The 15,183-nt window shown below is 45.9% G+C and overlaps 1 protein-coding gene across 1 annotated transcript in view; it reads left to right on the top strand.

Annotated features, from left to right (window-relative positions):
- Window positions 1–15,183, top strand: part of LOC8023501 (3-hydroxybenzoate--CoA/4-hydroxybenzoate--CoA ligase-like) — a 119,411-nt gene that overhangs the window by 11,706 nt on the left and 92,522 nt on the right. The window contains exon 2 of the mRNA XM_042286733.1: window positions 12,780–12,981. Within this exon, the coding sequence (XP_042142667.1) occupies window positions 12,780–12,981 (202 nt within the window). The remainder of the gene's footprint in view (window positions 1–12,779; window positions 12,982–15,183) is intronic.

The raw sequence follows: 15,183 nt of genomic DNA, 5'->3' as shown, positions 1-15,183 counted from the left end.
GAGCGTGCCATCATCTGGGTGCCACGATCAGTGATAATCACTGCTGGACAACCGTGCTTTAAAATGATTCGACGCACTATGAATTTCTGTACCGTAACCGCTTCAATGTTCCGCACAAGCTTGGCCTCAACAAATTTCATGAGGTAGCCGATAGCGACGATGATGTATTTGTAGCCTTGAGATGTCTTAAATGGTCCAACAATGGTCCAAATACAAACGGGGAGTGGACTTCAATCGGTTGCGGCAGTCCAAGAGGTGCCACAGATGACATCTCCATATGTTGGCAGAGGTCGCAATGCGTGACAAAGTTCTTTGCGTCTCTGAAGAGTTTCGGCCTGAAATATTTTGTGCGAATAGCTTCGAAGATGCGTCTGATGCCCATCTGTGCGCCGTACGTTCCTCCGTGGAATTCGCGCAAAACTTCGGCTCTCTTCGAGTCAGGAAGGCAGACCAAAAAACCTTGATTGATGGGGCCTTGATCCCTCCGGTAAAGGACTCCGTCATGAACGACGAACTTGTGCTGTGCTCGGCTCTGCTGTTTACCTGTGCCAGCACTTCCATACAGAAGTTTGAAAACACCCCGGAAATATGAATCCTCATGTTGGTCACGTGAAAGATCCTCAGCCCGCTGCAGGAAGGCTGGAGATGTGACACAGAGAACTTTGTCACCTAGCTCCCGTGTTGAATGCGGAGTACGGGAGAGGCATTCTGGTGCTCTGTGTAGAGCTCCTGACTTGTAGATGACCTCGAAATCGAACTCCTGCAGGATGAGCGACCAGCGCAGTAAGCGTTGGTTCCCCTCCTTTGTAGCCCATCACCCAGCAAAGAGCATGGTGGTCGGTAACAACTTGAAACTTACGACCCATGAGGTACGGGCGAAGCTCATCCAGAGCCCACTTGACGGCAAGAGCTTCCATCTCTGTTGATGTGTAGTTGGACTCGGAACCTTTGAGGGAGCGACTCAAGTACACAACAGGTCTGAAGTTTCCGTCTTCGTCCTCTTGCAATAGCAATGCTCCCAGCCCAAGCTTGGAAGCGTCGGTGTGAACTTGGACGCCAAAGCGTACGTCTTCCGAAAAAAAGCTTAAGAAGAGGTGGTTCACACAGGGCATCCTTGAGAGCTCCAAACGCTGCATCTTGTTTTAGAGCGCAGCTCTTAGGGGCCCGTTCCCGGCTTGAGCGGCGTCGCCGTCGGCGTCGCCGTCGCCGTCGCCGTCGCCGTCGGCGTCGGCGTAACCAAGGTCATCCCAAGGTCACGTGACCCCCAAGGTCACGTGACCCCTCCCAAAGTCATCTCAAGGTCACGTGACCCCACGTGACCCCCTGAAGTTCACGTGACCCCTCGAGGTCACGTGACCCCTTCCAAGGTCATCTCAAGGTCACGTGACCCCAAGATGACCCCACGTGACCCTTTGAAGGTCACGTGACCCCCAAGTCACGTGACCCCTCTGAGGTCACGTGACCCCGAGGTCACGTGGTCGCCTCCCCAAGGTCACGTGACCCCCGAGGTCACGTGACCCCTTCCAAGGTCATCTCAAGGTCACGTGACCCCACGTGACCCCCAGGTCACGTGACCCCTCTGAGGTCACGTGACCCCTCTGAGGTCATGACCCCCCGAGGTCACGTGACCCCTCCAGGTCACGTGACCCCAAGGTCACGTGGGGGTCACCTTTGGGGTCACGTGGCCTTGAGGTCACCCCCAGGTCACGCCTCCCCGAGGTCACGTGACCCCCTCCCCGAAGTCACGTGACACCCCCCCCCCCCGGAGCATATTAAAGAATGAGGGGAGGAGGAGGAGAAGGGGGAGGGGTCTACCCTCCCCTCAGTAACCTTCACTCCTCCTCCTCAAGAGCTGCGCTCCAATTCGGCGTTACAGGGATTTGTAAACGGCTTTCACTTTTTTTCATTCCAGAGGAAGTTTGTTTCTTTCTTGAGAAGTTCGCGCAAAGGAGCAGCAAGAACACTGTAATTCGGTATAAACTTCCGGAAGTAAGATGTCAGGCCCATGAAGGATTGGAGTTCCTGGATGTTGGGGGGAGCCGGAAACCTATAGACAGCTGCAAACTTGGACGGTTCCGGTAAAACTCCATGCTTCGTTACAATGTGTCAAAGGTACTTGACTGATGTACGAAAGAAAAAACACTTTTGTGGCTTGAACTTAAGGTTCGCTTCGTGGAACCTTGAAAAAATGTTTTGCAGGTGCGTCAAATGCTCGTCAAATGTCTTGCTGTAGACAGCACAATCGTCCATGTAGACAAGTGCGTGGTCGCACTTGTCATTCTCGATGATAGTGTCTACCGCACGCTGACAGGTAAACGGAGCACCCTTGAGTCTAAATGGCATCCTCAAGAACTCATATAGGCCCCACGGAGTAATAAAGGCCGTTTTCTCGACATCTTTTGGCCGCATGGCACTTTGATAAAAACGAGAAACCAGGTCTGTGACAGAGAAAAACTTGCTACCCGTCAGAGTCTGCAAGGCGTCCTTAATTCGCGGAAAGGGGTAGACAGTGTCTTCAGTGACCGCGTTTATCCTTCTGTAGTCGACGCACATTCGTGTTGATCCGTCCTGTTTTGTGACTAAAACCAAGGGGGATGCCCACGGACTGCGCGATGGTTGCACAATCTTGGCATCGATGAGATCCTGGGCGTGACATCTTACTTCCGGAAGTTTATACCGAATTAGTGTTATAGCTGCTCCTTTGCGCGAACTTCTCAAGAAAGAAACAAACTTCCTCTGGAATGAAGAACAAGATTCAGCGTTTGGAGCATTCAAGGATGCCCTGTGTGAACCATCTCTCCTTAAGCTTTTTTCTGAAGACGTACGCTTTGGCGTCCAAGTTTACACCGACACTTCCAAGCTTGGGCTGGGAGCATTAATATTGCAAGAGCACGAAGACGGAAACTTCAGACCTGTAGTGTACTTGAGTCGCTCCCTCAAAGGTTCCGAGACCAACTACACATCAACAGAGATGGAAGCTCTTGCCGTCAAGTGGGCTCCGGATGAGCTTCGCCCGTACCTCATCGGTCGTAAGTTTCAAGTTGTTACCGACCACCATGCCCTTTGCTGGGCGATGCGGTACAAGGAGGGGAACCAACGCTTACTGGGCTGGTCGCTCATCCTGCAGGAGTTCGATTTCGAGGTCATATACTAATCAGGAGCACTCCACAGAGCGCTAGATTGCCTCTCTCGTACTCCGCAGTAAACACGGGAGCTAGGTGACAAAGTTCTCTGTGTCACATCTCCGGCCTTCCTGCAACGGGCTGAGGATCTTTCACGTGACCAACATGAAGATTCATATTGCCAGGAGTTTTTCAAACTTCTGGATGGAAGTGCTGGCACACGTAAACAGCAGAGGCGAGCACAGCACAAGATCGTCGTTCATGACGGAGTCGTTTACCGGAGGGATCAAGGCCCCATCAATCAAGGTTTTTTGGTCTGCCTTCCTGACTCGAAGAGAGCCGAAGTTTTGCGCGAATTCCACGGAGGAAAGTACGGCGCACACATGGGCGTCAGACGCACCTTTGAAACTATTTGCACAAAATATTTCTGGCCGAAACTCTTCAGAGACGTAAAGAACTCAGAACGTAAAGAAACACCCGTAAATTGGTGGGCCGTTCACATCCTCATAACTATTCTCCGCGACAACTTTTCTTGGCAATGCAGTGGAAGGTACGTCCCGAGTCCCCTCTCCCATTTTGAGTGTGCGCAGGCTCTCCTCCTCTCCCCGGAAATGGGGGAGGAGGAAAGCCTGCGTACACTAGAAATGGGAGAGGGGACGCGGGACGTACCTTCCACTGCATTGCCAAGAAAAGTTGTCGCCGAGTATACATGTTAATTTCCAACACTAAGGAAGATCGCGTATGGTTGTTGCACGCTCTTGTCGTTTCGGTTCTCGACTGGTTCTGACCAAGGACGTAATCAGCAAAAGAAAATTTACTCAAAATTGTGAATCTCTTTAACCCCATTATGTTCAAAATACGCTAGATTTATTGGTTATTTTATGTTTAATCTGTTGCTAGGGTCCCAGTCACTAATTCGAGCGAAAGCAACGCAAATTAAACAAAAAAATGAAAGCCGTTTACAATTCCCTGTAACGCCGGTTAGAGCGCAGCTCTTGAGGAGGAAGATGGAAGCGTACTGAGGGTTAGGTGACTCCTTGAGGTCAAGTGACCTCAAGGGGGTCACGTGACCTCATGGGGTCACGTGACCTAGGGGGTCACGTGACCTGAAGGCGTCACATGACCTTAGGGGCGTCACGTGACCTCAAGGGGGTCACGTGACTTCAGGGGGTCACGTGACCTAGGGGTGTCACGTGACCTGGGTGGGTCACGTGACCTCAGGGGGTCACGTGACTTCTGGGGGTCACGTGACCTAAGGAGGTCACGTGACCCCTTGAGTCACGTGACCTCGGGGGGGGGGGGTCACGTGACCTCGCGGTTACGCTGACGGCGACGGCGACGGCGACGCCGACGCCGCTCAAGCCGGAAACGGGCCCCTAAGAGCTCCGCTCTAAAAAAAAATGGCCAGAAACGTTTGGCATGGCCTCTTCAAGTACGGATGCAGCCTATGCAACAAACGCGAGCCTTTGGTCTCGAGCACTCGCACTGCAGGAACGCGAGTGCTTGGACACTGAAAGCCCCGAGTTCGCTTTTTTAGTTTCTGGAGTACTTACAGTTAAAGTGGAACGAAGTATTGTGTTGAGAACATGACATTTCAATAGAAAACCGTACTGTTTAACATGGTTTGCATTTTTCTGAGAAAATCAAATTCCGAGGTGCAAAATGCACGCTGCAAAAGGTTCGCGCTCAGCGCAACCCATGTATTCAGAAATTTTTCTTGCATGGCGCAGCGTAGTGAGGGACGGCGCGAGCGTCTGGCACCTCGAAAACGCGCTTTCTGGCAGGAGTGATTTCGCAAACGAAGTAGTTTTGCAGGATCACGCTGTCTGCTCTGCGCCGAAGATGCAGAGCAGAGGAACCTTGACAGCACATTAGGTTTTTAACCTTCCCCCCCCCCCCCCCTTTTTTTTTTCATTTGACGGTGCTTTTCTACAGAATACTTTTTAGTTGTGAGAGACTCCCTCCTTTGTTTGGGGATGGCAATTCAACAATTATATTTCAATCATTTGTTCTCAGTAATTCTCATTTCTTTTATTTGGCACCCAAAACTGTGAACTTTAAAAAAAGCTCCGAGATTTTGACCGACTGCCGACGTTCGGCTGTCCCTCAAAGGCCACTAGAATCTTTTTTTTTTTCATTTTTTTTTCAGGTATCCCTGCCGTACACACTTGTAGTTCTAATTCTCGTTAGATTAATAAGTCATATTTAGTCCTTTCAATCCTTTTATTCTCGGGGACAACTTTTTGAGACTGTTGACCAACAACGAAAACATGTCTCAGTGCCTGAATGATGTGTACATGTGAAATGATTCATGAAACAATTTTTGCACTTTCAGTAAATGCCTCTCAGAGGTAGGCTCCGACGTTGATAGCTTACAGAAACACCCATTAGTTTCCTTCTGTGCTCAATGGCAGGCGCAGAAAAAAAAAAAGGAAAGAACAGCTTTCCCTTCCTCAACTCGCAGTTGGAACAAGCGGCGATGTGATCTGAATCTAGTTGTATACCGCCAGTGTTCCTCATAGTCATGCGCTGGGGTTGGCAAAGATTAAAGCATGGGTTGAGCTTTAGGCATTATTAGAGTTCGGCTATTCTAATTTTTGATTGAACACGAGTCAACACGAATGCTTGCGATGCTAATTGCCAAAAACCCGAGCACTCGGCTCGGGCTAATGACAACCGAGTACGTCACGGTGTCGCATTACCCGCAGTGAGAAGTCGTGATGGCATGTGACGTCGTTGTGTCAACAAGGCTAATACATCTATTTTTTTTGCAACTCAAGGAGGTAGGGCGAGGCAAAAGATTGCCGGGGAGGAAAAAGCACACGAGCTTTGGAGAAGAGAGGGGGAAATTGATGTGCTGAATTTAAGTCGACTTGACGCGATGAGTCATGCGACCACGCTACGGGACCAAGTGGTGGGACAATATTTGACAGCATGTCTTGAAACCATGACGTCACGTGACCACGTGGCACACAATTTATTTTATTTATTTTATTTATTTAAGTACCCTCAAGGCTCTGGGGCATTACAGAGGGGAGTGGTACAAGACAAATTTGGAACACAAACAATATACAAACACTAAAAGCCAAGCACAAAAAATGTAAAAAAAAAAAATATATGTAAACAAATTAAGAAATGTATAAAACAAGGCAAACAAACAAAGAGAGATATTAACATAGGTAAGTAGTCAACGCACTTTTAAACAAGTCAAAGGATGGTATGTTTACTAATTGCGCGGGAAGGCGATTCCACTCTGAAGATGTCCTTGGAATAAAAGATTTATAATAGGCTGAGGTAATGCAATGAGGAATTCCGACTTTAAATTGATGATCTACGCGCGGCGAGATGAAAACAGGATTTAACATTAGTTTGTTTTTTAGCGAAGTATTGGAATGATAAATTTTATAAAAAAGACACAAACGAGATAGTTTTCGGCGTAATGAAAGAGCAGGAAGTGATAAATTAGTTTTTATAGTTGAGACACTAGATGTGCGATGATAGTTAGTAAATATAAAACGGGCACCGAGATTCTGTAGGGCTTCAAGATCAGTCACGAGAGTTGAGAGACCAGGATCCCAAATTGCTGCTGCATAGTCTAGTTTGGAACGGACAAGGGTTTTATACATTAGTAGTTTTAGGGACACTGGGGCTAACCTAAAGTTTCTCTTCAGGTAACCAAGCATGGAGTTAGCGTTGGCGATAATGTGGTCAGTATGAGTTTTCCATGACATGTTAGAAGTGATGTGCACCCCAAGGTACTTATAGCCGTAATGCCAATACAAAAGCGCCACGAAAACACGCAATATCTTATACATTGCAATTTTGTATATGACAATTTGATCACTACATAGAAATGACAGTTGCCAATTTTTACTTCTCAAACACTCACTTGGTAATAAAAAAATACTGTGAACCGTTTTGAACCGGTTACCATTACATTTTCTTTCCGGTTCAGTTCCAAGATGGCGGCGAAGATTTCGGTTCGGTTCAGTTCCGATTCGGCTAAAAATAACGGCTCTGTTCCGGTTCGACACTCAGGTTTGGAGTGCCTGCCTCCGGTGTCGCACAATCATTTTGAGTGTCTTGAATTATAATTGGAAAGTCGTCACTGGAAATAAAAATCGGGGACCCGCTTCGCTAACTGATGCTGCGAGAAGGCGCAAACTTTCTCGAACTTTTGCGCACCTGAGGTTGGCGTCTTGATTCGTAGATATCCCGTATTTCTATGGGTACATGTCTCAGCTGTTGAATGTGCCGCTTCAAGTACGTCCATCTTTCGTGCGAATCTTGGAGTATGGTTTCATAAAACTTGGACGACAATGCCTTCAAACCATTTCTTGAGGCTCCCATAGTTTCTTGCCTGGACTTTGTCGTTCTGATGCAGGTGCCATTCTTTCGTGTTTCACGAGGTGCGTTAATTTATCTGTCCTGATTGCTTTATATTAGTTATTGATAGTCTAAGAAAGTCAAGCCTTGAGCGATATATATTTCGCCTGGCAATATTTTGGCTGGTGTTGATCAGTTGGTATCTGCGGGGTCATTCGCTATGCCACCAAGATGTATAGGTGGCTATCGCCGATGCCTTGCCGTTTATAAAACTGCTGAACGCCTTTAAGGTCTTAAGGAGCAAGTGCTCTTTCTTTTCATCCAAAAGATCAGGAAGGCGTGCCGATCCCGTATGATTAAGTTTCAGGAGGTATACACACCAGTTAGTCCTCGGCGGTGAGACATTTAACGTGAAGCGTTTTATGGCTAGGTGCTTGCCATTTCGTGAAGCCCAGGTAAAAGAGAAGACTGGATAAAAGCGTAGTTGCGAGGGTCGACCCTGCTTGGTTAAAGGGACCATGAAATTACCTTTTGCTTTCGCCAGATAACTTTTACATTAAACGTTCAGTGTTCTCTGAACGCCGAACAGGCATCCGTTTTCGTTTCGGTTTATTAACTTGTATATAAAAAAAAAAATATAATATTGAGTTTTTTTTTCTTTTCAACTTACCGCAAAACAAGTCGCGGCGTAATTTTGACAGTCGTAACGTATTCTGGCACCGGAGCCGGAAGTCCTCTCGGCAGTGGGAGAATGGGAGTGTTAGTGGCGAGGTGGCGGTGTAACGGTAGGTTTTACCACAGGGCTTTACTGCGCTGATGGCTCCGGTGCCACCGACATATTTTCTGAATCGGCGCCTCTCATCCCCGCAATAGCCATGAACACATCGCAGCGGAGCGCCATTCAATTAGATATGTTGCGCTACAGCGACAGCATGCGACGGGCCCCATACGCCGGTACGCCTGCTGGAAAGTGCGATGAGTCTTCCGACAAAGACTCCAGTTCGTCGTCGGAATTTAACGACAAAAAGCGGTAGCTCCAATGTACTGAATGTTTCAAGCCTAACGGATGACCTTAGACCTGGGGTCTCTCAAACCGATGAGCCGGCACCAAGTGTTTCGACCTGGTTCCTCGAGTTGCAAGCGGTGAAACTGCACCCGTTATTTTAAAGCTCCAAACTGCACAAACTGCAATTCGGGCACTTGTAACGAGCGCGCTAGCTACGACTGCTTCCGTTGTGACCGGAGCGACTGGAAAAACGGCTCTGTGCCGCGCGTACATACTTCTGCAACCGCTGCAACTAACGCAACAGGTCGTCAGCACGACTGCCACTTCCCTGTCGCCGTCAACCCTTTCCGCGGTGAATCTAAAAAGAAGGGGGCACGATGCCACTCAATGACGAAGCAGAAAAAGAACAGAGTTTTCTATAGGCTCAAAGTTTATTAGTTTGTTTTTTGTCACGATAGGCTAGCAAAACACAGTCGATGAAAAAAGAAAAAAAAAGATGCAGTATGCCGTTTTGAGCGATCACGACTTTAAAACCCGACTTTACCGATAATACAAATCGCTCCAAGCTCCTTTTTTACGGTCGCAAAGAACGATGTATTCTCAGCACTGATGTAGCAACGTAAAAATTCATTTCGTGATCCCACAGACGTTGCGAGTGTTCAGAAATGCAAAGACTACTCCCTTTCTGAACATGATTGTAAGCCTGAGACTGGGGCAGAAAAGAGAACACAACAGAAGGTAGAAAAAGAGGAGGCAACGTCTCAATTAAGACGTTGCCTCCTCTTTTTCTACCTTCCGTTGTGTTCTCTTTTCTGCCCCAGTCTCAGGTTTGCAGTCGTGTTCAACTTACACGAGCTCGCCTGCACTCTGACTATTTTTTCGTTACTCACTTTCCTTCGGCAATGAAATCGCTTCAAAATTCGTATCCTTTTTACACGTCTTTAAATACAGTGGTACACCCCTATTCGCAACTCCAGCAACTTATAGGGGGCGCCACCACCTAAAGAAAATGGCGGCTGGAAACAGGTCGCCTCGGCTTGGCCGGACCGCGTGAATGGGTGAAGCATTCAGTTTAACAGATTTTATTTTGTTTAATGCCCTATTATATAGGCATTTGAACTATGACGGCTAAGTGTAGCCGGTGCACATAAATTAGCCGAGCATAGTTTTGTTTTTCCGTGCGTTTTGTTCTTCTTATGTCAAACTTTTGTTTCGGAGATTTTGTTCAAAACTGAAACTATGAGCTCTGGAGAGACGGTAAATGACTCTAATCAGTTGTTTGATCAGCTAAGGAAAGCGGCGCTGACTACATAATATTTCCAGCAAGAGTAATCTTCAGCAAGCTCGCATGTCGAAGGTCACGCGACTTATCTGCCGTCAAAATCGGACATTCGTGGGCATCCGTGTTTAAGAAACAGCTCCAGTCGTCTGCTCGGTCAACAACACAGGCTTGAGGCAAATTACGAAAATTAAGCAAACGCTTCCTGAGTCAAGGAGCATGTTAACCCGCTGGCGCCCCGCTGAACTGATACTCGTATTTTAATTCAGGTTTTAGTAGCAATCGAGAAGTCATTTTGACGAATATGCGGATTATGTATTATATTACGCACTATGTCCCACTAAAGCGATATTAGTATATTCTTCGGGTCGAAATATGAGATTAATTCACAAGCTATTAGGTGAACTGCTGAATAATTTTTTTTTTCCAAGTGTTCTCTTGATCAGCGTGTGTGAAAAGATCTCCACAAACCTGAAGTGCAAGACATCGGGAACAGGTTCAACTCAGCAAACAAATGATAAACAAATGATTGCAATATTACCCTTCATTCAAGAAATAACACTGAAGTTAAAGAAGATATCTGCGAGGCAGGGCATCAAGGTTGCGTGTTCTGCGCCGAACAAAGCCTACTTAATCTGTCGTAAGGCAAACCAGGACACTAACCACATGAAAACCTGCAACATCGCTCACAGGACACGATAGGCCCCATGTGAAAGAGGGGTTCTTTATCACATTCTCTTATCATGTGGCAAGTGTAATATTGGTCAAACTGGTAAATGTCTCAATGAAAGGACTAGAGAACACGCAGCATCATTAAAAGGCACAACTGCAGGGCAACTACCGGCACATTGCCGCAACTGTGCGTGCGGTGCAGAGGTCAACAGCGTCACCATCATCGGAAAACACAAGAAGCAGTATGCTCGAGAGATGCTCGAGGCCTTGGCCATTGAGGAAAACGAAGCCACATGCGTCAGCGAGCCCTCAATCAAGCTCAATACCAAAGAAAAACAATATTTTTGGTGGTTTATGACCCAGTGAAGTGCGGGTGAATCAAATTTTAGTTTAAGTAAGTTTTGGATATAAGCTGTGTTTTTATGTGGATTTCAAAACAAAAAAGCAAAAAGAAAAAAAGCACAAAGTCAAGGTTCAGAAAGAGGAGGAAGTATTAAACCACAGTTGGTAGTCCAGCAGTATGCTTGTCTCTTTCTCTCCCTATATTCTATTTGTCTAAATTCAGCTGGCCTTCTCAGTGTGATGCACAAACAAGCTCAACTACAGCCTGTCACTCATTCTTAGAACATCTATCAAGTGTATATATGGTAGGCGTTAAACTATTTGATAAAGCGCACCGTGAGCATACGCGTCTGGTGTCTGAAAACTCAGAGTTTCGCTAAACATTTGTAACGTAGAACGTTTCACGTACGGAACGCAATAAAATGTAGAAAGGTCAAGTCAAGGATAGCGCTCTACAAGAACGTTCGGCGAGTTGGTAATGACTAAACATGGTTAAAATTGCGCATAAGTATAAAGTAACAATGAAGAAAGAAGAGACAAGGCGCAAACCCACAACTCTATGTATTGAATGAAGAAAAAAGCCTCGAGGTACACCTAAGCACTTCTTATGAGTTGTAAACGCGAAAGCACGCACGGCCGCTCTTCGCTCCCTTCTTTAATCTGTTTGCGTACATCGCGCTTACCTTGGGCGTAGAACGGTGGAGCCTCGCAGACACGCAGCGCCATCGGGTGAGCGATCGTTCAAACTGTCGTGTGCCTTGCGGCGCGAGGAAGGAACAGATAGCAACGTAGTTCCCAGCAGAAGGAACCCCTTGGTTTATTCCATGCGCCGTATATATTGCCACGCGTCGTGCAGCCGATAAGAGGCAAGCGAACGCGGCGTTCAGTGATAACACAGCAGTGTGATAACACAGTCAGGATGACACCAGACAAACTGACGCGCAGCGGCTAACGGGAGCCTCGTCGACGTGCGCCAGCCAATGGGACCGAGGTGTAAAAGGTGCCGTTGGCTAGCTTTGCACGGGGCACCCGAACACACGGAAGACACGCACCATCAACCACACTCAAACGATTTTAGAAAGACGATTTTCTTGTCGGTTAGTTCTACAGAATGATGGCTGACACAACGCTCGCCTAGGCGGAGTATACTAAAAGCTTCAAAAATCTCTGTCAGCTGCAGGACGACTTATTGACAGATTCTACGAAAAACACACTAGGGAAATTATTGAAGCTTTTAGTATACTCCGCCTAGGCGAGCGTTGTGTCAGCCATCCTTCAGTGGCATTCACCGACAAGAAAATCGCCTTTCTACAATCTTTTAAGTTTGGTTGATGGTACGTGTCGTCCACGTGCTTGGGGGCCCTTGTGCGAGTGTGGCCTCTGCTCGAGCTGATACTATGGGCTTTTCTTTTTTCTTCCTTCAAAATATCGACCTGTGAGTTTGCGCTTGTCACTTCTCTCTGCACTGTTCCTTTTTGCTTGTGCGCAATTTAACCATTTGCAACACAATACTCTAGCAATTTGCTTTGCAATTTGAAGTTCGCGTTATCACTGCGAGCCCTCAAAAACAAGCAACAATAACAATAGCCAACCGGAAGCTACATACTCCACCCGGAAGTTTGATCGCGTCCGTTTTTGTTTTCTCTGAAGGAACCGCCACCGCATAAATCGGAAACCGATTTATGCGCTGGCGGTTCCTTCAGAGAGCCATCGATCTCTTTCCTTCACGCAGTAGGCAGTAAACTTGTAATTGATGCGTTTTTTAGAGTAGCTCAATTTCGTAGCTTCGCATGTGCGCACATTTTTGTTTATTTTTTTTTTTAAATAAAAAGTGTAATTCCCGCAAATTTTTTTTGTTTTTATTCGTAAATCAGGACGCACGCTTTAATGATGCTGAATATACTTTTCAAAAAGCAGCAACTTAGTTTTCTAGAATGGCTATAAAGCTGCCACTTTTTAATTCGGTATTTATACATTATGTGACATCGTAGACCCAATAACAAGAAAGCAATAAATGATAACCACGTTGCAGGTCTGGGAGGATGAACAAATCACGTTCTCAGAGCTCCTCAAGATGTTCCAGCGATACGCCGCTGGGTTCCAGAGACACGGCGTTAAGAGAGGCGAAAAGGTTCTGGTTCATCTGGACAACTCTCTGGAAAACATGATCGCCATGTACAGCGTCGTGTTTGCTGGGGGAGTGGCTGTGGTGTCCCAAACTATCTTATCAGACGGTGAGAACATGTGGCACTATTTTACAAATCATATTTTGCAGGAAAGTGATTAATGTTCCTTTAACACAGAGCTACACGGTTTAAAAATTAATATGTCAACTCGAGATTGAGAAAAAAACAGTGCAGGTGAACAAATTACTTGACAGTTTGGTATGGCGTTTGTTGTCTGTGTGTCTGTTACCGAGCCAAAAGGGTTGATCTTTAGGTGCTGCTCTGGGCGCTCCGAATAACGTTTACGGCTTTTAAACTCTCGAGACCTGCTCGAGTACTCTAGAAAGAAGAACACTGAAGCGGACACCACTGAAGAGAAACGGGGGAGGGGGGAGGGGCACATACTCAGCATCTTCGCTGGAAAAATGAATTGCCGGAAAAGTGAGAACAGCGTTTGGCACAAAGAAGCAATGTATGCATGTTCTGCTACGACCTTGGGAGGAGTGGGGGAACAAGGTTCGTCTCAAAAGACCCTTTTCGATATTCAGTCAAGCAACTTTGATCACTTTCACCATCTCTGCATGTGGCATCTGTGAAAAACTAATTACGGCCAGTCTTGGGTAAGTTACTTTTAAAAAATAATTCATTACAGTTACAGTTACTTTCAGAACAAAGTAGCGAAGTTACCGTTACAGTTACCTCATCAAAAGAGTAGCTCGTAACAGTTACAGTTACTTTTAAAAAGTAACGACGTTACTTTTCAGTTACTTTTCTAACAAAAAATTAGAAAAACTAGAAAACGGCCCTCACAACGTTTTATTGCATAAAATTAAAAGTATGCTTTTTACTTTATGTTGTAACTTAGAAGCAGTTACTTCTCGAAGTTAGTGTTTGAAAGTTTCCACGCCAGAGTAGTGGCGCAAATCAACATACGAAACATGCGCTGTGCGGAGTAGTGGCGCTAATTAAAATACGAGACATGCGCGGTGCCCTCAACGTGTATTGTTGTTTCACGCTTGATTGACCCGATTAAAAAGCGTTTGCACAGAAAAGAGAAAAACCACTACATAGATAGTGCTTCAAGACACTAAGACGTAAGTGTTCAGTCACAAAGTACAAGCGCGTGCGTAAAGATAACTAGACATTTTTTCATTAAATCTACACGTTGCTATATTCGGGTCGTGACTCGAGAGAAAGAACGTATTCACAACTTTGTGCAAGGCCAACTTGACACTCGAAATCTCGGAATAGACATTTTGAAAAGTGCAAGGAATGGCTATATTGCACCCTCGTTTAGTGATATATTATTCATAAAACACTGGAAAGTAGCGACAAAAGTAACGTCGTTAGTTTCATGGTTACCTCAAAGAAAAGTAATAGAACTACAGTTACAAGTTACATTTTTAAAAAGTAACTCGTTACAGTTACAAGTTAGCTAAAAAGTAACGAAGTTATAGTAACGCGTTAGTAGGAACGCGTTACTATTTAAGACTGATTACTGCCATCTTGAGGATGATGAAAAATAAGTTGAAAATCATGCCAAGTGGAGGATATATGAAGATTTTTGTTCGTTCGAGACGTCAGTACAACACGACTCACGAATCAGATACAACGGCTGCGAAAGCTGCTATTTCGTGGTGTGTTCCAACCAATTCTTTTGAACAACACTCCGAAATAAAAGCTTCCGCAGCCTTTCTAACTCGTCCGTGATGTGTATACGTAGGTCAGTCAGGCCGCTGCCTGAACAAAAGGTTACGGGAACATGCTTCTTCACTCAAATCAACACCGGCGGAAATCCTCGCAGTGCACGTGCGAGACTGTAACTGCCAACTGATACTAACAGAAACAAAAGTCCTCAGAAGGTTCCGTGACAAGATATCAAGGGAACTATACGAGACGATGATCATTGAATAAAAAAAAATCTTGTGTTCTTTGTCGTCCTGTGTGTTCTTTCTCACTTCTTGCCACTAATGGTCCATTAGTGGCAAGAAGTGACAAAGACCTTCATTATCTTGCCTTTTCTAGCTGAGGTTTTTTCAGTGATTCACTCTCAGCATCTTCCTTTTGTAGTTTGTTCTGCTCTTTCTTATTTTTTTATTGTAATATTCTTCTGTTTTTTTATGTTGTTTTCCGTTCTGAAAGAAAAGAAAGAAACACTACCTATTCCTCGCCATCTTTGCGAGAATGAAAAAGGCAGTCATAAGTTAGGGCTTGTGCCGTTATGCCCGAGTCTCACTAAAGTGACAAACAGGAACAAACGACAGCGACAAG

The sequence above is a fragment of the Ixodes scapularis genome, unplaced genomic scaffold, assembly GCF_016920785.2.
Source record: "Ixodes scapularis isolate PalLabHiFi unplaced genomic scaffold, ASM1692078v2 PGA_scaffold8__174_contigs__length_109621045, whole genome shotgun sequence".
Classification (NCBI taxonomy): Eukaryota; Metazoa; Arthropoda; class Arachnida; order Ixodida; family Ixodidae; genus Ixodes; species Ixodes scapularis.
Note: the sequence above shows the minus strand (reverse complement) of the source record. Positions and strands in the feature narration are given on the sequence as shown.